Source organism: Protopterus annectens, chromosome 8.part0 (assembly GCF_019279795.1).
Source record: "Protopterus annectens isolate FY-2018-M chromosome 8.part0, PAN1.0, whole genome shotgun sequence".
NCBI classification, from domain to species: Eukaryota; Metazoa; Chordata; order Ceratodontiformes; family Protopteridae; genus Protopterus; species Protopterus annectens.
Genome location: NC_056741.1, coordinates 1,072,013,230 through 1,072,039,845, shown reverse-complemented (window position 1 = coordinate 1,072,039,845; position 26,616 = coordinate 1,072,013,230). Strand labels below are relative to the sequence as shown.

Below are 26,616 nucleotides of genomic sequence, written 5' to 3'. Positions count from 1 at the left end.
AGAAAATGAACATTTATACTGACAGTCAGTATGCTTTTTTTACTGTACATGTTTTTGCGCAGCAGTGGAAAAATAGAGGAATGATAACATCTACTGGTAAGCCAATCAATCATACGCAATTTATTTTAGATCTATTAGATTCTATTCAGTTACCTAAAAAAGTAGCTATTTGCAAATGCGTAGCTCATACAAAGCAACAGGATAGGATTTCCAAGGGTAATGCACGGGCTGATACAGCTGCAAAGCAGGCAGCTTCAGCCACAGAAACTTTTTGAGCAAGGAATTACAACCCTCTGAGACTTTAGATTTGGAAATGTTAAAAACAATGCAGACACTTACTACAAATGTAAAAAAACAGAAGTGGATAAAACGAGGAGCAATCCTTAAAAAGGGACTGTACATCTCCAAGGAAAAGAAACCAATTTTGCCATCTAATTTGTTTAGATATGCAGCATTGTTGAGCCATGGGCAGAGCCATGTCTCAACAGGGGGGATGGTACAGTTAGCGAATCGAGTATTTACAACCTATGGATTTACAAATTATACAAAAAATTTTTGTGCAGCATGCCATGTTTGTAACAAGCATCATGCACAAGGGGCATTGAAGCCTAAGCAAGGGAGTTTCCTTACACCACCGTATCCGTTCCATACTATTTGTATGGATTTCATAGAAGAGAATAACAAGTATTGCCTTGTCATTATAGATATGTTTTCCAAATGGGTAGAAGCTTTTCCGACTAAAATCCAGATGCAGCTACTGTTGCAAAGGTCCTTGTTAAAGAAATTATACACAGATTTGGTATACCGAAAAAGATTTATAGTGATAACGGTACACATTTTGTGAACCAAACGGTTCAGCAACTTAGTCGTTATTTTGGGATATCGTTAAAAAATCACTGTGCTTACCACCCCCAATCTGCAGGGTTAGTAGAGAGGCATAATGGGGTGTTGAAGAACAAGCTTAGGAAGCTGATGACTGAGACACAGAAGAACTGGGTGCACTATTTGCCTTTAGCACTGTTGAGCATGAGAACTGTTCCAAATGCAAAGGGATTAACTCCTTTTGAAACTTTGTTTGGGAGGGCATATTATACACCTCAGTGGAAACCTCTCATGTCTGCAGAGCAGGAGGCGGACAGTTCACTTGCAGGGCATATGAGGCGATTTTTGAATAACAAACTTTTGCAGTTAAATTCTGTTTCAGATAAAGAACAACCGAAATCGGAAGCACCAGTAGCCCCAGGCACCTGGGTCTGGGTGAAGATTGTAAAACGAAAAAAATGGAGTTCTCCGAAGTGGGAAGGTCCATACCAGGTACTGCTGTTGACACCCACTGCAGTCAATATCGCACAGCGAGCTTCCTGGATTCATTTGACACACTGTAAACTGGTTAAGAACTTTGAGTTGGACAAAAACTTTGTTACTGTTGTATAACAAGAACAAAATGGCCAGATACAGAGTAAATAGAGACATTGAGCAACCTCAGAAAACTTGTATGATCATTTTAATTGTTATGCTAATCACACTGTTCTTTTTGTTGTGGCCACTCCTTTTTCCTGCCACAAAGGTTGAACTGATTAAACGTAATAAACCAAACATAGACTGGCATCCGAACTTTAACACTTATCAGGCAATTACACGTGTGTACGCTGAGACTTTTAATGTTTCGAACTGCTGGGTCTGTACGGCCATACCAACAGCATACGGGGGTTTATTGATGACTGCTAACCCCCTAGGGGTCAATGAGACCTGGGAGAATCTGGTTTATGACACAGTCGCTATTAAAGCACATAATAAAGTAGCACTGTATTTGCCTGTGACACAAAAAGGAATTGTATGTTTTTACAAAAATGACACCATCCAAGTGGGATGGAATAAGTGTAATGTTACAGTACAGTATAAATGTTATAGAAAACCAAATGATTTGAGTGGATCTTGTAGTACAGATTATGACTCATTTTTGAAATCTATGCATAAGACTCTTGATCAGGTACAACGCAATCCTGTACTTTTTAAACAGTTATCTGTAATAGATAGGAAAATGTATTTTCATGCAAGGCAGTCATTTCATAACAAAGTAACAACTAAGGTAGAGGACTGTTATTTTGTGTGTGGTAAAAAAGCATATAAATGGTTACCTGAGAATTGGTCTGGCAGTTGTTTTTTGGGGTACCTGGTTCCGGCCATCCGACACACTGCAGTTTTGCCTCAGGAAAATATTTGAAATACCCAAGACGTAACCAAAAAGACTGTAAAAAAACCTGAGAATCCAGTGGGATGGATCGAAGCGGGCTGGAAAGACCATCGTGATGTGGGAACCAAACTTGTGCACATGGACTTGAGTGATGCTGTTATATCCTGGGCAGGTATATTACCTGCATATGGTACAGTTAAATCAATATGGGAGCTGCGAAAACTGTCGAAACTTCTCGAAGTAATGAGTAATGCCACTTTTTCTACTCTTGAACTGATAACTGATGAACTGAATGCCATGAGAACTGTATAAAACCGAATGGCTCTTGACTTCACCTTAGCGGCGAGGGGTGGGACTTGCACTTTAATCAAAGAAGAATGCTGTGCGTTTATTCCTGACCATCAGCATGAAATTAAAGATCATCTCAAGGTGATTCAGCAAGTGTCGGCCATGACCAAGCCAGGCCCAAACCCTCTGACAGACTTTTTCCAGAATGCATTTTGGGGGGTGGGGTTCCATTTTTATGAACATATTGATTGCCATTGGGGTAGGATTACTCCTAATAGGGGTTTGTATTTGTTGTGGAATCCCCTGCATGAAGAGAATAATCAAAGAATTCATAGATATGTCCGTATCTGAGACTATGTATCAAAGTACTGAATTTGAAGAGCTGTTAAAATGCGAAACACTTTCATAAAAGTTTAAACTGAATGACTTTCTTAACTGCAAATCCTGAGTAGAAGAGGTTAGGAAAAGAAGCAAACTGTTTATTCTTTTTTGAAAATAGAATAAAAAAAAGTATTAACAGGAGGGAAATGTTAGAAAAATATGTATTAATATGTGTATGCTTAATGCCAATTAATAACAGAGTATTTTAATACGCTTTTCATTCTATTTTTCATGCACTGTATTTTATACAAATTGAGTTTCATATGAAACTGAAAAAGATGCTTTTTGAAAACTGCAGTATGCTTTCTGAAACTTGCAAGATGCCTCTGACCTAGTAATTGCTAGCACAGCAATATTCATGTTTATGCCTTTTGGAAATGTACTTGAGAAGCAGGTGTTTATCTGCTAGGTCGGGAACGAATGAATGGACAATGCTTTATTCTGTAAATGTAATGATTTTAGACAAACAGCTCTGTTCGAAGGATGGGAACCTGTGCAGCTGCAGTAACTTAGAGGTAAAGTAGACAAAGGATTATTAGAGAAATTAACTACTAGTATTGTGCTTAAATTAGCCATAGTATCTTGAATGGTAACATAACATGTATCTAACGGAGTAATCAAGGCCATGTTGTTTTCCTCAGGAAGTTTCACATAAAAATTGATAAATCAGCAGAAATTAATGGAAAAGATGGTCAGCAGATGATGATGAAAAAGGTGGTAAGCTGTTACGTCAGCATGGTAGGACAAAACCAGTTTAAGAATGTATAAAAATGAAAGTATTTCCTGTTTCTGGTTAGACAAACTCTGTATTAGCACGTTTTTGTCTCCTTGCTGCAAGATTAAAGTGCCTTAACCTGAACCTACCGTGTTTTGATCATTTTTAAAGTATAATTTTCCTTTGACACTTGCAAAACTTCAGCTGTACAACTGTAAATGAATCAGTTTGCTTCTCTACACACCTAGAATTTCAGGGGATATATAACAAGGAAAGAAATGTAAAATAGGCTAATTATATAATGCCACAAATCTAGTCTGGTTCTGTAATTTTCATAAACATTCTAGACAGACATTACAAACTGGCTCACACTATCTGACAAACTGTCAAAACAAAATCAAGAATCCCATAAAAAACAAGATTAGCAGATGCAGTGCAAATGGACAGGAACATAAAATAAAAAAAAATCTTACCTGCAAAATAAGCAAGGCGTCTTTTCTGTCCATCAAAAACAAACCAGCGCTTTTTCCAAGTTTTGATTTTTCCTCCCATTTTTGTAAGGTGACCACGGCATGAATTCCCAGTTACTGTTACATAACGACATGTTTCAACATTGTGGCCAAATGACTCTAAGTGTGTCCTGAGATCAAATGTAGTGCTGTGGGGTCGAGATTCCTGGGTGGACTCCTGAAAACATAAACAGCAAGATAAAAAGACAATGAAATGCCTGCATTCATTAGTAGAATTTGTAAATGACAGATATTTATTGTTCCTGCACCTGTCAGCAACTAAAAATACAAAATTTAATGAATCATTTGACAAGCTGCATCCAAATTCTTAGAAAGGAACAAAAACTGAAACTGTGTAAGCAATAACGTATAACAGTAAGCATTGTAGGGGAACAACAGACTACCTTTAGACACCATGAGAGATGGTCGCTTCATCCCCGGAGGCTCTAGCACTTCCATAGTTTCATGGACCACCTGCTATTGAGAAACTATTCTGATTAGAAGACAGCAACATCTGTGATTTAATAGAGGTCCTTCTATATCACTGTTGTAGTATTCTTCATAGAAGGGATGTCCCTGCCCAGGGCAGCCCAATGCTTGGCCAGTATGAAAAAGCCTAAAAAAGATCTTGTATGTAACATGTCACATTTATGGTCCCCGCACAGAATGTGGGCATAAAAGGGATGTAAGGATGCAACTACCTAGAACTTATTTTGCTGCCAGTTCAAATGCAATTTTTGCCAGTTGGCTTGAATGCCTTTTTGCTGCACTGAATATTTAGCAACACCAGATCAGCGCTGCATTGTTTTTTTTTCTTTTTACTTTCTTGGTTTTGTATTTTATTTCACTACCTAGAGTTCACATCATCCAAGCACACAAAATGTCAGTGTGGGAGGCAGATTCCACATAAGGATAGTCACGAACAGTGTCTTTTTTTGTTTGGGTGCTTCCCATGACCATACCCTTGTATTATCTGTAATGCATTTCTGCCTAAGACACTCAGAAACATCTTCCCTGGCCATGTATCTTGAAAACCAATGGCTTAAACAGTTATCCCAGGGCACCATGGCAGAATCATTGAACCCCAAGATACTCCCACAAGATAAAAAGGCGGCCAAGAAGTCTCAGCCAAATTCTTTAGCTCTCCAGCCTCCACCAGACATCCCTCTAGAAGCAGGTAATAGCTCTGTAGGTTCAGTGTCTACACTGGATTTCTCTGCTGCGACCCTGCTGGAGGCCAGCATGGATCCGTCTTTCTGCAAGTCCTCTGAGGCTTTGCATGTGTCTGCTTTGAATATCAAGGGGGAACCGTGGCTGATTATCTGAGGGTCCTAGAGGGATTACACAGATATTGGTCATGGAGGGAGTTCCAGGTACTCTTACTAAATCTTGCCAACGGTCAAAACCTGAGGCATTTGTTGGGGCTAGTATCCCTTCTAAGAAGAGACAAAAGCTGAAGCATGTTTCAGTCCACTCTATGGATCCTCAAAGTGAATAGCAATAGTTTACTCAGGCCTTGTTTTCTGCCTTACCGGCCCCTAAAGCCTCCTCCTCTCCTCTGCAGCTTAGGGAACCAGATTCCTTGGGATGAGGATTCAGTGTCTGGTGAAGGGTATTTGTCCTATTCTTCACAGATGCCTTCACCTTTGGCTTATAGTTCTGATGAAGAGGATTCTGTTAGCCTTGATTCTCCTTTCAAGGAATTGTCCTTTGAGGACACATTTGCTAGATAATGGAATTCTTTAAGTGGGATTCTTCTCAAGTGTCTGATATTGAAAGAAGATATTATGGGTTGCTTCAGGAGGATACTCCTAAACTGTCAGCAGTTCCTCCTGTGTTGGCTGCCTTGTTAGGTATTGTCATGGCTGATTCCAAGTCTCTTGATTCTCAGCCTCCTGCTCCTAAAGAACCTGATAGATTTACAAGATTCCCGAGGACTGCTGATTTTTATTTAAATGTCCTTCTGCTGATCCTTCTGTGTTGTCAACCTCTTCTGATAAACCTTCTAAACTTTTACCCTCTTCCAAACCTTTGCCTTCTGATAATGACAGTAGGGCAATGGAGAGGATTGGCAAGAAAGTTTACACTGCTTCTACTTTAGCCTTTAGGGATATTAATTAGGAGAATCGCATGACCAGGTATGCTCTGGCCTTGATTGCTCAGGCTTGTCAGGTTATCTCTGCCCTCCCTGATTCTGAAAGTAAATCCTCTGCCTTATCTTTTTTAGGTTCTGTTTCTCAAGTGGCACACCACTCTAAGTGTAGCTATGATGCTGCTAATGCCTCTTCTAGGGCAGCAACTTTTTGGTTCATCATAAGGCATTAATCTTGGCTTTATCTCCAGTCTCTTCTTGAGGATATTAAGTCCAAGTTGATGGATGCTCCTTTGGATAAGGCACATCTTTTTGGGACTGCTGCTGCTGATATGTTTGAGTCTCTTCAAAAGAAAGACAAATCCTTGCAAGACCTTAACCATATTTTTGTGTCTCCTATCCCCAAGTTCCAGAGGAATTATCCTTCTAGTCTACTTCTTTTTGCAGGCAACCCCACCAGGCCACTAAGGGCAAGAAGGGTGGGAGGCGGGCTCCCTCTCCTTAGACTGCTCACATTTCTTTGTCCCAGAAGCCTCCTTTATCTGATAAGCCTGCTTCTCTTCTAGTCACCCCCCCTCCTTTTAGACCAGGTTCCTTTTTCCCTTTAGCTCTACCTTTGTCTTCCAAACTGACATCTCATCACTTTAGACTCTTGGGTTCTTTATATCATATGTCAGGGTTACTTCATGGTATGGAAATCTCTCCCCCTTTTTCAGGGATTCCCCAACCTCATGTAAGTAACTTCCTCATTTCCCAGAGGTTCTATAGTTCCTGTTGAACCAAAGAACCATTTAACCTCTCCTCCCCTTTCCCAAGTGGGAAGGGGTTTTAATTTCAGGATGTTCCTGGTTCCTTGAAAGGAGGGCACTTGAAGACCTATTTTGGATCTCTCCCTGCTCAACACCTTTCTTGAGATCCCTTCCAAATACTTACTCTTCAAACTCTGTTTCCTTTTTTACTACCAAAGTCTTTTCTAGTGTCCTCTGATCTGAAAGATGCGTACATTCATATCCCTATTCACCCTCTATTCAGGAAGTTTTTACATTTCTCGGTGTCTTCCTTTCATTTTCAGTTCTCTGCTTTGCCTTTTGGCCTCTCTACTGCTCCAAATTTATTCACATGATTGCTTTCTGCAAGCTCCAAGGCATTCAGATTTTTCCTCATCTAGATGGCCTGCTGCTTCAGGTGCCTTCTCCCAGTTGATTGTTACAGGATCCGCAGTTCACCATCTCTCCTCTTCAAAGTCTGGGGTTTAATATTAACTTCCAAAAGTTTGTCCTGACACCCTCTCAGGATCATGTGCATCTGAGATGCAGGACTTGGATGGTGTCAATGTTGGCCTCTCTTTGGCCTCCAAAGGTATTGTCGTTGATAGTCTTCTTTCAGTGTCTTCTTCCTCTGACTGATATAGCAGCCAAGAAGTTTCTTCAGGCCCTGGGGTTCATGGCCTCTTCTATTCCAATGTTTTCTCTTACCAGTCTGTATATGTAGAAGCTTCACTGGTACCTCAAGTCAGTCAGTTTGGCTACATCATCACCCCCCTCTGAATTTCAGTGTACCTCTCCTTCCATGTCTCAAGAAGGAATACTTGTGGTGGATTCAACAGTTCACTGTCAACCTAGGCTGGTCCTTTCAGCCTCCAGTCCCTTCTCAAGAGTTGTTCACCGATGCCTAAGACATGGGATGGGGGCTTCTCTTGGTCACCTTAAAGTTTGGGTCTTTGTTCTCCCAGTCAGAATTCAGAACATATCAGCATGAAAGAGATGAGAGCTCCAATTCTGACTCTTCAGGCTTTTCACCCAATGTTCTCTCCAGGCTTCTTGAAGATGTACACAGACAACATTGCCGTGATGTGGCATGTCAACAAGTGGGGGGCACAAAATCGTACCTCCTCTGCAAGATGATGCTTCAGGCTTGGGAAGTGGCTCTCAGTTACCAGTTACCTCTTCAGGCAGTATACATTCCTTCAGAGCACAATCTAGTAGCGGACTATCTAAGCAAGTCCAAAACACAGGCTCATGAATGGATGCTTCAAAGAGAGAGGTTTCTGGACATTGTCCACTGGTAGCATATTCCTCAAGTAGATCTTTTTGCCTCCCTCTGAACAGGCTGCTTCCTCTTTTCTGTTCCAGACTGCAATGCCATGTGGCATAGCAGACAGATACCTTTTCCTTTCCTTGGAAGGGGGTGTTTCTTTACGTTTCCCTCCTCTTCCTCTGCTTCCAATAGTCATGCAGAAGATTCAGCTGGGCTCCCCAAAAGTCTTGCTAGTGCCACCTTTTGGCTGAGGCAGCACTGGTTCCCCCTCTTAATGCATCTGACCATGGGTAATCATCAAGTTACCTCACCAGTTGGATCTCCTCACACAAGACAAGGGGGCCTCTCATCCATCGCCACTTGTACACTCTTCTGCAACTGACACTGTGGGAGATAGGGTTTTGATCCCATTCAGGCAGCTCTTTTCAGAGGACATGCTCAGGGTTTTATAAGAAGAAAGGAAACCCTCAACCAGAAAATTTTACATGTCCAAATGGAAAAGAGTTTTGGTCTGGTGCCATGCTCGTAACATGGACCCTTTTCCAGAGGTGCTCCCTCTGGTTCTCTCTTATTTGTGTAAGTTGTTTCAGTCTGGCTTGGCCTATTCTGTGAAGGGCCATTTGTCAGCCTTTTCTGCCCTTGAATCCTCCTTTGACTTCTCATTTTGAGGTCAAACAATTTGTTAAAGGCATCCTGCATATTAGGCCTCCACAGAAAATTTATTCTTCCTCCTTGGGACCTTGATTTTGTTTCAGAAAAATTAACTCAGGCTCCTTTTCAGCCTGCAGATTCTGCTTCTTTGCAACATTGTGCCTGGAAGACTATTTTGTTGCTGGCCCTTACTTCTTCTCGGAGGGTTTCTGAGCTCTAGGCCCTTATGGCCATTCTTCCCCTCTTGTTTTTTTCCTAGGGACAAGGTGTCCTTCGTGCATACCTTATTTTATGCCCAAGGCAGTAAATAACTTGTCCTTTAATCAGTTGTACAACCCCCCTCCTTTTTTCCTTCTCCTCAGTCTGCTAGTGAAACTGTGAATACCTTGGATTTGTACAGACAACTCAGGTACTATATAGTTAAAACTGGGACTATTTGTAAGTTGGACCAGCTTTTTGTTTCCTTTCATCCCAGATATTTGAGTTTGGCTAACTAAGTAAATCATCTCCTTCTGGGTATTTAAGGCCATTTCCTTTTATTACTTTCATGGCAAATCTTTGTCTACTTCTGTTAGAACTCATTCCACTATGGCTGTTGCCTCTTCTGATACCTTCATCAAGGTGCTGGATGGCAGTTCCATCCATGAAAATGTTTCTTGGTCTTCAGCACATACCTTTACTAAGCATACACTGGATATGATTTATAGGGCCAAAGCAGGTTTTGCTGCAAGTATTTTATGTGGGTTTGTTGAAGGCTCTTCTCAGCCTTCCACCTCAAATTCTGTATATTGAGTTTTTTTACTCTCCTTTCTATGAAGAATACTAAAAAAAAGTGATACAGAAGGACACTACAGTTGTTTAAAGTTGTGTAAAACCTTACCATAATAGTATATGTCCTTCTCTTCACTGTTGCAGTATTTGCTCCCTTCCGCCAACCCCCTCATTAGTTCTGCATGTTTTCCTTCTGAATGTGCATGGACACAGGGGCAATTTAATTCTAGGTAGTTGCATCTGTACATCTCTTTTATGCCCTACATTCTGTACGGGTAGCATAAATGTGACGTACGACACACACAAAAATCTTTTTTTTTTTTTTTTTTACACTTCTTCATAATGGTCTATCATTAGGCTGCCCTGGATGGGACATCCCTTCTATGAAGAATACTGCAACAGTGAGGACAAGGACATCTATTGTTATGGTAAGATTTTACACTGTACTTTTTAAAAATACTTTTAATAAGCTGGAAAAGGCACTTTGAATAAGTTTTCATGTTTTGGAGAAAAAGAAATTGTCATGAAAGCAAAAGTAAGCCGTAGCTATACAGCATTTAAATTTGCTCTGTTCTCTGCATCTTGTAAACATTATTTCATCATTTCTTTACTGTGTCAGTAAATTTTCTGCGGTCACTTTTTGTATTGTATGCAGTTGTTATAGTATGGTCTTCCAGCTGTTTATGTACCATGTCACTGCTTTGTTTTTGCCTTACATTTTAAGACATTCTCTATACAGTTACGCTGCTCTGCATTTTAGTGTGTTCTTCTTCATTTTGTTTTTCCACTTTGTATCTGACACCTATTTAATTTTACTTTCACTGCCCAGCATACAAATAAATGCTCACTTGTATTTGGACCATGACTGTGAACAGCACAATACAACACAGACGGTGACTGACAACATTTTGCATGTAATGAAAACTCAAATGTATTCACTTCTAATGGATTCCTTGAAGGCTCAGGTGCATATCGGTCTTATCTTGATGCAAAGTTACCCAGTGGTGCTAGTAGTGGAAGAGGCAAGTGGAATGGGGCAGTGTATTACACTGCTTACCTTGTAGCTTCTCTCTTGTGCTGTTCAACCCATTACGCTAATCAAAAGAAACAGATCAAAAGTAACAAAGGAAAAAGTTAGAAAGAACAAAGTGCAGAAACTAAAACTGCTATGATGCAGGGTGTAATTTCAGTTCAAAGAAGTCTTAGGCTTCATGTAGGTAGGTTGTCAATGTGAAGGGTGAAAATCACAACGGCAAGTTTGAGTTGATCATCAGGTTGAGAAAAGTACAGTTTTGTACCTACCATAAATGTAGATGTCCGAACTGGATAGCATCTGCAGTCATAACAAGTGGGTTGTCCTGTCGTCAGGCAGCCCTGCAGTCGGCCGGATTCCAAAGTCCGGGTCCCGCTTCGGCTGATGTCGCACTCCACCCGACGTCATCTCTGTTGGTCTTCGGGTATAAAAGCATCAGCCGACGCCATTTTCCTCAGTGTTTCTTGCCCCAGATGCCAGTAGCCCTCTGCAGGCTAAAATTTGGATAGATGCCAATGTTTCCAAATAGATAGAGGTAAACACAACAATAAGCATGTATGTACATATATACAAACAAATACACCATAAAGACTCCCCCAACAGCTAGCTATTAGGAGGGTAAACACCCTAGGAGTACCACAGAGGGATGGAGGGAGGGTAATCCTGACTGCAGATGTTATCCAGTTCGGACATCTACATTTATGGTAGGTACAAAACTGTACTATGTCCTTCATGGATGCATCTGCAGTCATAACAAGTGGGTAGAATACCATAGCCAACTAGGGGAGGAGGATAAAAGTAGATTATGGTGTGTTTAGGATCCCTTGCAGTACAGCAGTGGCAAACCCTGCTCGGGATCTGGAATATAGAGGCAAATTATAATGCTTGGCAAATGTATGCACGGAGGTCCAAGTAGCCGCCTCAATAATGTCTTTGGTTGCCACTCCTCGTAAGAAGGCTGTGGTAGTGGCTGTTGCCCTTGTAGAATGAGGTCTTATGTTCTGTGGAATTGGTTTTCCATGGAAGGAGTAACAGTATCGTATGCAATTTCCTATCCATTTGGAGATTGTCTGTTTGGAAATAGCTTTTCCTTCCCTTCCTGTTGCATAGGCTACAAAAAGTTGGTCAGTCTTTCTGCTATTTTTGTTCTGTCCAAGTAGTAGCGTAGCTGTCTATGTACATCCAAGGTATGCAGTATTCTTTCCCCTCTGTTCTGTGGGTTGGGAAAGAAGGTAGGTAGGTGGATTGCCTGGTTTAAAGACACTCTGGATACCACCTTGGGCATAAATGTAGGATTAGTCCTCATGGACACTCTATCTTGGTGGAAGATTAGGAAGGGTTGCACTGCCATTAAGGCCTGTAGTTCTGAAACCCTCCTTGCTGAAGTAATTGCCAGTAGGAAAGCAGTTTTCCATGACAGGTGTTGTAGGTCTGCTGTTGCTGCTGGTTCAAAGGGTGATAGTGTCAACTTTTCTAGCACAAAGTTTAAATCCCAAGCTGGTAATGGTGGTTTCCTTGGAGGTTTTACATTCTTGATTCCTCTGAGGAACTGCCTGAGCAAAGGGTGCGAAAAACAGGTGGATCAAAGCTGTATTCTGCTGAAATAGCTGATGCATGTATCTTGATGGAGGAGTAGGACAGGCCTGAATGAAGAAGTTCGCCAGATACTCCAGAATGTTAGGCATATCTATGTTTGACATCTTTTCCTCTTTCGTACTCCAAATGACAAACCTTTTCCATTTTCCAGCATAGTTCCTTCTTGTTGAAGGTCTGCGTGCTTCAAGAATAATGTCTTTAACTCTTTGGGAAAGTTCTGGATTAGCTGCTGCTATGTGATGTTCCATGCAGTCAGTTGCAGCGTTTTAGGTTTGGATGTATGATGCTGTAGTTGTTCTGAGTTAACATCAAAGGCATCAGGGTATTGGCCACATATTGTTCCGAGACATGCTCTTCAGTAGTGGGTACCAGTGTTGTCTTGGCCAGTTTGGAGCTATCAGGATTATCCTTGGACGTTCTTCCTTGATTTTTAGTAGTACCTTGTGTATCAAAGGAAGAGGTGGGAATGCATATGCTGTTAGGCCTTTCCAGTTGAAGGAGAGTGAGTCCACTTTCCATGCTAGTGGGTGGAAAGTCCTTGTGCAGAATTTTTTGAGCTGGTGATTGAGAGGTGATGCGAATAGGTCTATCTGTGGCATTCCCCCCTTCTTCGAGATGGGCTTGAAGATGTCCGGTGCAGCTTCCATTCGTGGGCATCCGGGTGGTTCTGCTTAATATGTCTGCTAGAGTATTGTCTTTCCCGGTACAAATATTGCCTGTAACTGAATGTTGTAGCCGAGTGCCAGGGTCCACAGCTCCAAGGTCATTCTGCATAGGGGTATGAATGAGTGCCTCCCTGTTTGTTGATGTACCACATGACTGTGGTGTTGTCTGTCCTTATCATCAACTGGCCCTCTTTGAGAAATGGTTTGAACTTTTGGATTGCCAGTTTTACTGCCAGCATTTCTTTTAGATTGATGTGCAGGTGAAGTTGATCCTGTGTCCACAATCCTTGCACGCATTTGTCCAGCATGTGGGTCCCCCATCCTAGGTCTGAAGCGTCTGTTGTGATGGTCTGGCTTGGTTGACATCTGCGAAAGGGTAGGCCTGGGTTTGACTGGCATGCCTGAGCCCACCATAGGAACTCCTGTTTTAAGCATGGAATTAGTGGGATTTCTGTTTCTAGACTGTGTCTGTGTTGGGACCATAAATTCTTTAGGTACCACTGTAGTTTCCTCATATGTAGTCTGGCAAATGGGACCAAGATTATGCATGATGCCATGAAGCCCAAGGCCTGCAGAACTTTTCTTGCTGTTAACTTGTTCAGTTTTGTTAGTGCCAAGAAGTAAAGAGGAAGTTCTTTTTGTTTTTCTGTAGTCAGGAATGCCATTTGTTGTACTGTGTCCAATTCCGCCCAAGAATGTCCTTGTTTGGGATGGTATCAGCCTTGATTTTTGTAAATTGACTGTGTATCCCAGTCCTTGTAGCAAGTAAATGACCCTTTGTAAATCTGTTGTCAGCTTGCTTTTGTTGTCCCCTTGTAGCAGGCAGTCGTCCAGGTATGGGTAAATTTGAATTCCCTGTAGTCTGCAATGGGCGATTACTGATGCCAGGCATTTTGTGAATACTCTGGGCAGTAGATAAGCCAAAGGGCAATGCTGAGAATTGATAGTGCTCTGATCCTGCAAGAAATCTGAGGTATCTTCTGCAGATTGGTCGAATGGGGACGTGCAGGTATGCCTCCTTGAGATCTAGAGTTACCAGCCAAGACTCCTTGCCCAGCATGGGAAGAAGTTGCTGTAGGGTCAGCATTTTGAATTTTGGGACAATGATGTATGTATTTAAGGTGGACAGGTCGAGAATTGGTCTCCAACTTTTTCCTTTCTTGGAACTAGGAATAGTCTGGAATAGAACCCCTTTCCTTGTTCTGCTGTTGGCACTCTTTCCACAGCTCTCATGTTTGCTAACTCCATTATCTGGCGTAGAGCCTCTGCTTTTTGATTTGGAGGTAGATTTGGCATTCCTCTTTTGACTGGTAAAGTGTGGAAGTGAAACCGTAACCTTGATCTATGGTTTGTAAAATCCACTTGTCTTTTGTTATGTAGTGCCAGTTCTTTGAAAATAAGGTTAACTTTCCGCCTAGAGGAGCTGCTATTTGTTCCCTGGTAGGCGGATTTAGGATTAAGTCACTGTGGTTGTGCTGATGTAGTGGCAGTGGCTGTGTCTGTGCCTCTGTTGTTACCTTGACACTGTCGTCCTCTGTAGGCACCTCCTCTGGATTGGTTTCTGCCTCTGGAACGTCTATTCCTGCCCCTTTGAAATTTTGTGGAGTCAGGAAAGGACCAATTTTTGGCAGGCCAGTTCCTGCTAAACCTTGGGGGTTGAACCTGCAAGAAATCTTTAACAGTTTGAACAGATTTTGCCTTTTCTTCCATTTTCTTCATAACCTGCTGGGCAGGCGTACCAAACAAACTTATCTTGTCCATAGGAGCATCTAGCAACTTAGCTTTAACATGATCCGGTAAAGCTTGTTCCTTTAGCCATGCATGCCTTCTTATCACTGTGCCTGTCATGGCTGATCTAAATGAAGCCTCCAGTGCATCATAGCCACATTTTAAGGAATGGTTGCTAACCTGTTGTATGTTATTTACCATCTCTAATACATATTTCTTATCAAGAGATTCATCAGTGGTTAGTTTTTTAGTTAACTGATCAAGCATAAACTCTTGGTATTGTATCATGTGAAACTGACAGTTTAAAGCTCTAGCTGAGAGAGTAGCTGAAGTGTAGACCTTTTTACCCCATCTGTCTAGTGACCTTGCTTCCCTTTCAGAAGGAATAGGGTTTTTAGCTGTGGGCGCGGCTACTGCCTTGGGACCCTGGGATATAGTTTCTGGGTCTGCAAGTGGGGCCTTGTAAAGGTGGTGATGAGTATCTGGCACCCTGTAAAATCTGTCTGGTTTGGCAGGGGCTGGGGTAAAGAATCTGGAGCGGAGCAAACATCATTGAAAGCATCATCCACCACAGAGAGAACAGGAGGTATAGCTAAGGGCCTGTGCTGTGGGAGGTGCAGAAAGGTCCTAAGTCTTTTTCTGGAGTCTGAAAAATCCTGTTGCTGCCATTGGAACTGTTCTCGCATGGCATGCAAGGTTTCCCCAAAGGAGAATTCTTCTGGTGGGGAAGCAGCTGGAATGGATTCTTCAGCATCAGAATCTTCAAAATTGGAGAAGGGAGCCTCTGGCTGGTCAGTTATGTCTGATTCATCAGCAGAATCATCAGAAGACACTGGCTCAGGGGGCTGAGAGGCCCTGTCTGGGTGAGATTGAGATCCTCTAATTAAAGAAATTAAATCTTCTGCTAAAGAAAGCATTTGAGAACTAGAAGAGGGCCTGGATGTGGGGGGTTTAACAGGCACTGTTTTAGTAGTCTTGGCTGCTTTAGCCCTGGCGAAGGCCTTAATGGACATGGCTGCTGGAGGCCTAGCAGCACCACGTGCTGGGGTAGAGACATCCAAGGATGGTGTCTGATAAGTCAACCACCGTAGTGGGTAAAATTTCTGAGGTCGATTCAAGAGTTGTAGCAGGGGCCTCAGTTGAAAGAATAGGTTCAGCTGTACTTTGATCAGTTTTCTCGGTTTCGGCCGAAACCGAGACACTCATGATTTGCTTTACCGTGGTTTCAGCCGAAACCGCGGACCGCGAGTGTCGGTCTTTATCTTTGCGTTTTTTGGTAGATTGGGTAGTCGGAGGATCCGACGGCATAATGTACGCAAAATCAGAACCGAAAAACTGTTCTGCAAACTCCGACCGACGCCTAAGCGTTCGTCGGTTGAAAGAGGCACAGGCCGAACAGGCTGCTACGTCGTGGGCTGGGCCTAAACAAGGCAGACAGTAAGAGTGGAAATCTTTATGAGGTATTTGTTTCCCACAGGTTAAACAATTGTTAACTTTTTCTGACATCGGCTGAGGCAAGAAAGAGTCCCCAACGGGGTACTTAGCTTTAGAAGTCTTCGAAGTAGTATTCGGTAGAAGTAATCTCTGGATCCGACCGACCGGCACTTGCGAACAGCTTCTGCTTCGGGCGCCACGCGGCAAGAAAGACTGGGGAAAATGGCGTCGGCTGATGCTTTTATACCCGAAGACCAACAGAGATGACGTCGGGTGGAGTGCGACATCAGCCGAAGCGGGACCCGGACTTTGGAATCCGGCCGACTGCAGGGCTGCCTGACGACAGGACAACCCACTTGTTATGACTGCAGATGCATCCATGAAGGACATCTGCCTTAACTGTTCTCTCAAAACCTAAAAATGCCACTTTTATGGACCTGGATAACTCACCTGGATACCTAACAAATATACATAAAATGCCCTGGTGAAGCTCCTCCAGAACCAGTTTAACTTGAGCTTAACCTCCAGATACACCCTGTTAAAATGCCAGGTTTTGTGATATAAAAAAATGAGACCACAATAAATCATTTCAAAACATTTCCCACCTTGACTGTGACCTATAACCTGTACAATTCAATTGAAAAACTAACAAATCTGTTAGGGGAAAATATAAAAAATAAAAAACGTACAATAAGCTGGTTGCATAAGTGTGCACACCCTTAAACTAGTACTTTGTTGAAGCACCTTTTGATTTAATTACAGCATTCAGTCTTTTTTTGGTAGTAGTCTATCAGCATGGCACATCTTGACTTGGCAATATTTGCCCACTCTTCCTTGCAAAATCACTCCAAATCTGTCAGATTGTGAGGACATCTCTTGTGCACAGCCCTCTTCAGGTCACCCACAGATTTTCTATTGGATTTAGGTCTGGGCCATTCCAAAACTTTAATTTTCTTCTGGTGAAGCCATTCTTTTGTTGATATGGATGTATACTTGGGATCATTGTCATTTTGAAAGGTTAAATTCCTCTTCATCTTCAGTTTTCTAGCAGATGCCTGAAGGTTTTGGGACAAAAGTGACTGATATTTGGAACTGTTCATAATTCCCTCCACCTTGACTAAAGCCCCAGTTCCAGCTGAAGAAAAGCAACCCCAAAGCATGACACTGCCACCATCATGCTTTACTGTGGGGATGGTGTTCTTCTGGTGATGCAAAGTGTTGTTTTTGAGCCATTGGAATTGTGGCCAAAAAGTTCAACCTTGGTCTCATCAGACCATAACACATTTTCCCACATACTTTTGGGAGACTTGATGTATTCTTTTGCAAATTTTAGCTGGGCCTGGATGTTTTGTCTGTATAAGAAAAGGCTTCCATTTTGCAACCTTACCCATATCCCAGACATATGGAAAATATGGGATATTGTTGTCTCATGTAGTACAGAAACAGTACTTGCAAGAAATTCCTGCATCTCCTTCAGTGTTGCTGTAGGTCTCTCGGCAGCCTCCCTGGCCAGTTTTCATCTAGTCTTTTCATCAATTTTGGAGGGCTGTCCAGTTCTTTGCGACATCACCGTTGTCCCAAATTTTCTCCACTTTTTGAAGACTGTCTTCACTGTGTTCCATGGTATATCCATCTCAGATCTGAGCTGTGGAAATGTTTTTGTACCCTTCTCCTGATTAATACCTTTCAACAATGAGATCCCTTTGATGGTTTGTAAGCTGTCTGCGAACCATGGCTTTTGCTGTAGCAAGCAACTAAGTAAATGTCAGGAAAATCCTACTAGGACAGCTGAACTTTATTTAGGGTTAATCAGAGTATCTTTAATTGATTGCAGGTGTGTACCCAAGACTGAATGTTGTAATTAAATCAAAAGGTGCTTCAACAAAGTATTAGTTTAAGGGTGTGCATGCTTATGCAACCAGCTTACTGTACATTTTTTATTTTTTATATTTTTCCCCCTAATAGATTTGTTTGTTTTTCAACTGAATTGTACAGGTTATAGGTCAGATTAAAGGTGGGAAAAGTTTTTGAAATGATTTACTGTGGTTTCATTTTTTTATATCACAAAAACCTGGCATTTTAACAGGGGTGTGCAAACTTTTGATATCCACTGCAGGTCTCTGAAGTACAAATATGTTCTGCGTAACATCTGGAAAAGTTTTATCCCACACAATGTTAAGCGGCGCAGATGTTAAGTGAAGACTGTATTCTTTACATTGTGCTTCGCTTAACATCCTTCTGCACAAAGTCCAACCACATTTACATCCCCTTAGGACAGTACAGATGTAAATGCAGTCGGACATTGCATAGAAGGATGTTAAGCAGCACACACCTGTATTGAGAATGTTTGCTGTGATTCCCCTTCACAAGGGGGGAAACATCACAGACCAAAGAAACTACACACCCATCAGTCTGACTAGTAGAATTTGCAAGATTATGGAATGCATCATCACTGACTTTGTAAAATATAATATCTAAACCATCTATAGTCTGTTTTTATCAAATGCAAGCCATATCTGACTAACTACGCAAACTTCTTTGATAAGGTTACAGAGGCAGTGGTCAGTCGGTCTGTAAAGCATATCTAAATCCATCCAAGGGATTTAGCACTATCCCCCATACTGGTATTGCAAATAAGTTAAAAGTCCTAAATGAAGACCCACACTTAACAAGATGGACAGCAAAATGATGAAGGATAGAACCCATATAGTTAATAGCGTGAAGTCAATGAGCTATGTATCACAGTTATCAGTAAGGAGAATCACCTTTTTGGCATACTTTTCTCCGACCTCCAAACTGTAAACTTAGGGTCAACTTAGTTTGCTAAGCTAGGTATTATTTGCTTACCCCCAGATAAGCAAGTATTATAGCAAGAACTAATCCTTATGAATCAAGGGTACACAAGCAAATGGGTAAAACCAAAAACAAAGAAAGTGCAGTACTGAAACATTTGGTAAATAAGCCTCATCTACAAACTACAAGTATAGCCAATTCCAAATTGCAAACTAACACAATGGTCAAGGAACATAGCAACTTATGTCGACAACTCACTGTCCTTTGCTACCATGCAGTATCAGTAGTAAGAAAATCCGTCTGCCTCACCCAGCTGATATGCAAAGGCATCTCATCTAGGGAAAATGAAATTATTAATCCTCTGTACTCAGTCCCAATTAGACCAATTAAAAAAGTTTAATGCCACCTTTGGCATGTACCTATTCATAGACATCATGTAACTAAAAGGGTTTCTAAGGCTCCTAACCAAAAAGGTAACTATCTAATGATCATTAGCAACCAAGACAGGCATGAATTGTTACCACTGTTCTTCTTACAGGCTTATATGTGGATATGTATGTCTTGCATTCCATGCCATTATGAGCCCAACCTTCCTTGATAATCTGCACCTCTACAAGGCAGACTGCTCCAAAAACACCTGAACTATGGATTTCAATCTCTGCCAACATATAAATACAAATTTGCTGCAGATGGATATATTCCCCAGGGTTTATCCCAATTTAGGAAACACACACACACACACACACACACACACACACACACACACACACACACACACACACACACACACACACACACACACACACAAAACCTTCAAGACTGGACAGCACCCAATTTCACTCCAGTTCTGACCAGTTTTGCTTTTTTGACAGTGGAAGGTACTTAATGAAGACGGACACTGGTAAGATATAAATGGCCTCTAACCTTACTTGCCTTCTAATGTCTATGGTCGTGTGTTCCTGTCACGACAAAAGAAAAAAATCTGAAACAAAGTAGACCTCCATGTGTTTGTCTATTGGCTGGTTTCAGCAGTTATGTTTTGATGCGACCCTATATCACTGTTAAGGTGTCAGATCCTCAAGTAATTGTTCATCTTCTGCTGTAATAAAAGCTGTCAGCAGTTTAATCTTATACAATACTGTTTTGGTGCTCTGTAGTTGGGGGTCATTTTTTTCAGGAATCATCTTGCTTTATGCTGTGGTCTGCTTGATTACTGTGATGAGGCAAGCCAATTAGATCTGAAGTTCTGCTAGTGCCATTTTTTAATGCAATTTAATCAGTGCAGTTTTAAGATGAGCACTAAATCTAGGTATGATTACATACGCCCACACTGATAAGGGACAGAAAATACATCTGCAAGAAACTTTCGATTCCTCACAACATTCTCCTTACTAGTTCTAGATGTCCAGTCTAAGTGTCAATAAAGGGAATCTATGAGTTCTGTGCTGGTTGAATCAAACAATCCCCGAGCAGTATGCCACAGTAACAGACATATACATAGATAGGGCAGATAACATGGACACTCCTTCCATACACTCTTTTCTAAATAAATACAGTATCACTTTAAAACACTGACTGAACTAATAAAACACTTATGTAGACTAAGAAAGGTAACCTAGCCTGTGAGAAAAAGACAATCATTTTGAGGACTGTATACCACATGTAACTGCCCTGCAAGAATATTTGGTTGTATTCTTTTAGAAGGACTTGCCTTCAACAGCAATGCTTGATTTGTAGAACAGCAATGTCTCAGCTGAAGAATGCTTTTGCAAACTTTGAAACTGTAAGAGAAGGTTTTTGTCAGTTTACAGTTCTCATACCAATAAGAATGCACAAAAGCCCACGTTAAAATTTTTGGCTATACAATTAAAGCAGAAAAGCAGGGGATGTCAAAATACAGAAAAACTGTTAGCAAGCACTTAGCAGATTAACCAGTGAAGACCTGCAGTGGTTGTGCAGTTCTCTGCGACTACTTTTTTTCAATGTATTTATAAACACAAAGAAAAAGTTCAGAAACCAAGATATAATATATATATATATATATATATATATATATATATATATATATATATATATATATATATATATCTCCCCTCAAAAATCCAGGTCAATAACTTAACATCTTTTGTACAGATTCACAGCTTAGGTTTGGAATAGATAGAATCCAAAACTGTGCTGCTTTCTTATGTAGATTCTGGTCAGAAAAAGAAAGCGGCAGCTTGAAGCCTGGACCTTTAAAACAAACTAGATTCATCATGGCACCACAGATTTTGCTGCATGTTGCTCAGTCATATTATATACATGTACACACATACACAAGAGATGGCGTGATTTCAAAACTGCATAAATATTTCTGGAAGTTATATCAGTATGAATTCAATTATTTCTGGGTTTGGAATGTCTTTGTCAATTTAAAATGATCAAGCCTGAAAATTTTTATTAGTCAAATTACACCATCCGATGTTTTTATGCCTACATGAAGCAGTGTAACAGTGCATTTATACTGCAGCTAAAATTATAAAGTTAATCTTGACCACCTCTCTAGGTACTTAGGACACGACAGAAATAGACAGACAGTCTCCCTATCTAAAGTTCATCTTGCAACATCAAAAAGTAATTCATTAATCTCTCAGGTTTCAACCTGGCTTCATGACTTAGTTAAGGACAAAAAGTGAAATGAGACATACCTGTGTTTTACATACTTTAATGCTTGATTCAGCCTGTTGGCTGACTAACGCCTTCTCCTGTTCTTGTCCTTCCATTACTTCCCTCTTGACTTCCTCTTTGGCTTTCTTCTTGGCTTCCTGAAAAGAGAAAAGTGCATCACAAAAGCTGCATGACAGAATACACTCCTCCTGACACCCTGATGGTTAATACAGTAATATGCTAGTAAAAGACTTTTGGAAAAGCCAACATTCAAATTCCAAAACCATAACTATAGGTTCACCAAGCAGACACAGGACTGCTACGTTCTTACAATGTCATCAGTAGCTCAAGATTACCACAGAACTTCTACTTCTGTTGAGCCCTACAGATGCATAAAATGCCGTGCACTGGCAGTGACTTTCTCAAGGGTAAGCACTGTGAGTCACTACTGAGGTTAAACATCACAACAGGAAATGCATTTGCTTTTCTTTTGGACAGAAAATTCACCCTCTTCCCTCGTCCTTCCCTCAGCTACTAATGTGCAGAATATCTTTCCACAACACAAACACTACACTGAACAATACAAATATGGAATGCATTTCTGATATGATAACATAATGCAACACACTATAAAATCTTCCAATAACACACTGCAAAAAAAAGCTTTTTGCAGTAAGTTGCTAAAACATTACATGAAGATGATGTGAAATAAACCCTAGTGCAAGTACGGAAATGAACATACATTACCCAACAAAAAATGCACTACCTAAACAGTGTGGCTCTGTAATGCCACAAATGTTCATCATCTTGATCACTGCTGCAATAGCTTTAGCCATCAGGCAGGTCAAGCTGAGATGACTAAAAGACAAGTTTGGGCACAAACTTCTTCAGAGATTTACTGCTGCCAAAGAGTATACTCCTCTGAGGCTTTCGAGGATAGGTCAGCTTTTGCTTCCCTTTACCTTTTCAATTTTCAGGGGTGGGATTTGTCAGAAATATTTTGTTTGAAACAGACATCTTTAAATCCAAGTCTTCCCTCTCTCTCCCTGCCCCAAAGCAGTAAGTCACAATACATACTTCAGACTTTGCTTAGGGAGCAGTTTCAGCTGGCAAGATTGATTCTGTTTCAGGACTCCATGCAATAAGGCCTTTTCTTTTCCTTGGACAGGAATGTTACTGTATGCTTTTCCACCCTTTCCACTAATACCTAGGGTGCTACTGTAGATTCAGAAGTATTCCCGCAAGATCACTGTGGTGACTCACTTCTGACCCAGGCAACCACGGTTCTACCATCTGTTTGGATTGGCCAGGGCAACTGTCATAAGCCTCATAAACTGGATATACTCACACAAGATCAGGGGTGTTTGATACACCCTGACATCAATCATCTTCAACTGACTGCCTGGATGAAAGGGTCTTAATTCCTTTTAGCCACATGTTTATTGAGGATGTGTAGCCAGTACTAATGGTGGCAAGAAAGCCTGCTACTAGAAAATCATATTAGCAAATGGAAAACGTTTTCTAGTTGATGCCAACAACATAACCACCATCCATTCATGGCTAACTGTTACCTGGTTTTAAAATATTTGTGGCAGTTACTGTCCTATGGACTTTCTTCCTCTTTCACAAGGTTCACTTACTGGTCATTTTAGCATGTCTGACCATTGATTGCACTCTTTTAATGCATTGAGTGAAAATGCTTTTGAATGGGGTTTTACATACGAGGAAAACTGGTGGCCCCTCCTTGGGATCTTAATTTTATGCTACAGAAAGTAACTTTTGTTCCATTTGAACCAGCTAATCTGGCTGACTTGAAGTTCTTAACATGGAAAACAGTTTTACTGACTCCTCTGACCACTACAACAAGGGTATCAGAGTTGCAAACTTTTATGGTGAATCAATCCAATCTCATTTTCCATAGGAACAGAGTTTCTTTGAGAACCAGTCCTTCTTTTATACATAAAGTGGTATCCAAGCTTACTTTAAGCCAATCTATCCATCTACCTGTTTTTCTTTCCTGAACCTAAAAATGACAGAGAAAGGATATTCAATACCTTGGATGACCATGGGCAACTCGGGTACTATTTCTTGACAGAACTAAATCTTTCATATCTTCAGAAAGCATTGTTGTGTAAGAACTTAACATAAACTTAGATGTCTTTCTCTTTTATATGCTGCTGTATCCATAACATCAGGGAGTTTGCCTCTGGTGAACTCTCATACGTCCAGCCATTATACAAAAGTTAAATACTACTGCTAGGGTGTGCGCGACATCCCACATCTCTCTTTTGGATGTTGGTCATAAATAGATGTTGCATATAAAGTGGACGTCAGCTTACACCTTCTTCAGAACTGAATGCCACCAAAATCAGTGGCTATGGAGTGGGTACTCCAAGAGTCAGGCAAGTGTGAGGGGGAAGGTTGGGTGGGAAACTATACAGCAGCATATAGAGGAGAAGGACATCTAAATTTATGGTAAGCTCTTACATAACAATACTAAGTCCTTCTATTCATATGCTGCTGTATCTATAACATCAGGGAAAGTGCAACAGCTCATGTCCTAAGAAAAGGGTAGAGGACCAGAAGCACTTTCCACAAACCCATGAAGGATGGCTCTGGCAAATCCTACTCTGGCTCTAGAGACAATGTCCAATTTGTAGTGCTTACTGAATGTGTGTACAGAGGACCATGTAGCTGCTTACAGAATAGCAGCAGTGCCCCTAACCTTTAAAGAATACCCCTGAGGAGGACACTACCCTAGTGAAGTGTGCCTTTACAGGAGCGAGGAGCGACTTACCATGGGTTAACAGAAGGAGATGGTTTTAGACATCCAAGAGGATACGATTTGCTTGGAAACAGGGTGCCCCAGGGGTTTGGGTGGTAAGAGATGAACAGCCTGTCATACTTGTGGATGGGTTTGGTCTTGGCCAAATTATATCTGAGCTGTCTATGTACATCTAAGAAGTGAAGTATCCTCTCTGTCAGGTTTGGTGTAGAGGGGAAAAGTTGGCAGGCTGACAGCCTGGTTCAAGGACAGCTCCTTGACTACTTTAGGCATGAAAGTTGGGTTAGTACGTAAATATATTATATCCTTGTGAAAGAACGTGAAAGGGGGAGAGGCCATAATGGCCTGGAGCTCCGAAACCATTCTGGCTGAAGCGATGGCTACCAAGAGTATAGTCTTCCAAGTGCAGTGTTGGAGGGAGCCGTCTTTGGCTGGTTCAAAGGGTGGGAGAGTCATTTTTTCTAGAACAAAATTTAGATCCCAAAGAGGTGGAATGGGCTTCCTTGGAGGCCTGAGATGTAGTGCCCCTTTCAAAAAGAGTTTGACTTCTAAGCTTGAAGCCAAAGGTGGTACCAGGGGCAGGCATGCTAAGATGACAGATACATGGGTTTTAATGGAGAAATAGGATAGCCCAGACTTCATTAGGTCACACAGGTAAGACAAACCACTGGGGGCTCTGCCGTCATTGGTTGTAAGTTGTTTTTCTTACACCATATAGAAATATCTTCTACTTAGATTGATAAGCTTTCCTGGTAGTTGATTTCCTAGCCTCCTGTAAAAAGTACAGTTTTGTACCTACCATAAATGTAGATGTTCGAAGATACACATTGCTGCAGTCCTAACACTTGGGGTAGTCCGCTGTCCCAGTCGGCCCGAATACCAAAGTATATGGCTGACGTCGGTCAAGGCGCATTAGTCTGACGTCAGGACGTCAGGGTACAAATGCGCATGACCGACGTCATATCCTCAGTCTTTTCTTGCCCCAGATGTCAGAAGACCCTAAAAAGATAAGGCTAAAACCAAAAAACACCACACACTCCTGCACCAAATATATATACAATATATATAAATTTACAAGAGTATAACCTCACCCACATAACCACCCATAAACACAGAGGGAAGGAGGGAGGGTAAATTGGACTGCAGCAATGTGGATCTTGAACATCTACATTTATGGTAGGTACAAAACTGTACTATGTTCTTCATACCACATTGCTGCAGTCCTAACACTTGGGTAGAATCCCAAAGCAGAGGTAAGGGAGGCTGGCAAATCATAAGGAAGCAGGAGCTGACAACATGCCCTGCAAAATAGCCGTGGCAAAACCAGCCCTAGATTTAGAGTAGAGAGGAAGGTGGTAATGCTTAGAGAAAGTATGCACTGAACTCCAAGTAGCTGCCTCCAAAATATCCTTAGTTGCCACCCCCCTTAGAAATGCTGTTGAAGTGGCAGTAGCCCTAGTGGAATGAGGCCTAATCCCAGCTGGAATCTCCTTGCCATGATGGGAATAACAAAATGCAATGCAAAACCCAATCCACTTAGAAATAGTTTGTCTTGACACAGGCTTGCCCTGAGAACTCAAAGCAAAAGAAACAAACTGCTGAGACTGCCTAAAATCCTTAGTCCTGCTTAAATAATAACGCAACTGCCTGTGTACATCTAAAGTGTGCAAAATCTTTTCCCCCTTATTTTGGGGATCTGCATAAAAGGTAGGCAAATGAATAGTTTGGTTTAAAGCCACACTAGAAACCACTTTAGGCATAAAGGAAGGATTAGTACGTAAAGATACCCTATCCTTATGAAAAATCAGGAAAGGCTCAACCGCCATAAGGGCCTGCAATTCAGACACCCTTCTTGCAGATGTAATGGCTAACAAAAAAGCAGTCTTCCATGACAAATATTTCAATTCAGCAGTAGCTGCAGGCTCAAAAGGTTGTAGAGTGAGTTTCTCCAACACAAAATTGAGGTCCCAAGCAGGAGTAGGAGCTCTACGTGGGGGTCTTATATTCTTTGCCCCTCTAAGAAATTGCTTGAACAAAGGATGAGAAAACAATGGTGGGTCACAATCATAGTGAGCTGAAATTGCTGCAGCATGAATCTTAATGGAAGAGAAAGACAAACCTTTGTCCAATAACTCAGTAAGATATTGAAGAGCCACACTCAAATTTGGCTCAGAAACATCCAAATCCTTTGCTGCACACCAAAATAAAAATCTCTTCCATTTTCCTGCGTACACTTTCCTTGTACTAGGTCTTCTAGCTTCCATAATCACATTCAAAACTTGCTGAGGAAGCTGAGAC

General features: G+C 41.4%; 1 protein-coding gene across 2 annotated transcripts in view; it reads right to left on the bottom strand.

Moving 5' to 3' along the window:
• Nucleotides 1-26,616, bottom strand: part of PHLDB3 (pleckstrin homology like domain family B member 3) — a 647,234-nt gene that overhangs the window by 38,971 nt on the left and 581,647 nt on the right. The window contains exons 13-14 of one of the 2 annotated variants that reach the window (XM_044080540.1): nucleotides 21,590-21,691; nucleotides 4,052-4,265 (exon numbers count right to left, since the gene is read on the bottom strand). In XM_044080540.1, the coding sequence (XP_043936475.1) occupies nucleotides 4,052-4,265; nucleotides 21,590-21,691 (316 nt within the window). Of the gene's footprint in view, nucleotides 1-4,051; nucleotides 4,266-21,574; nucleotides 21,692-26,616 lie in introns of both variants that reach the window. The other variant, XM_044080538.1, reaches the window with a different exon arrangement.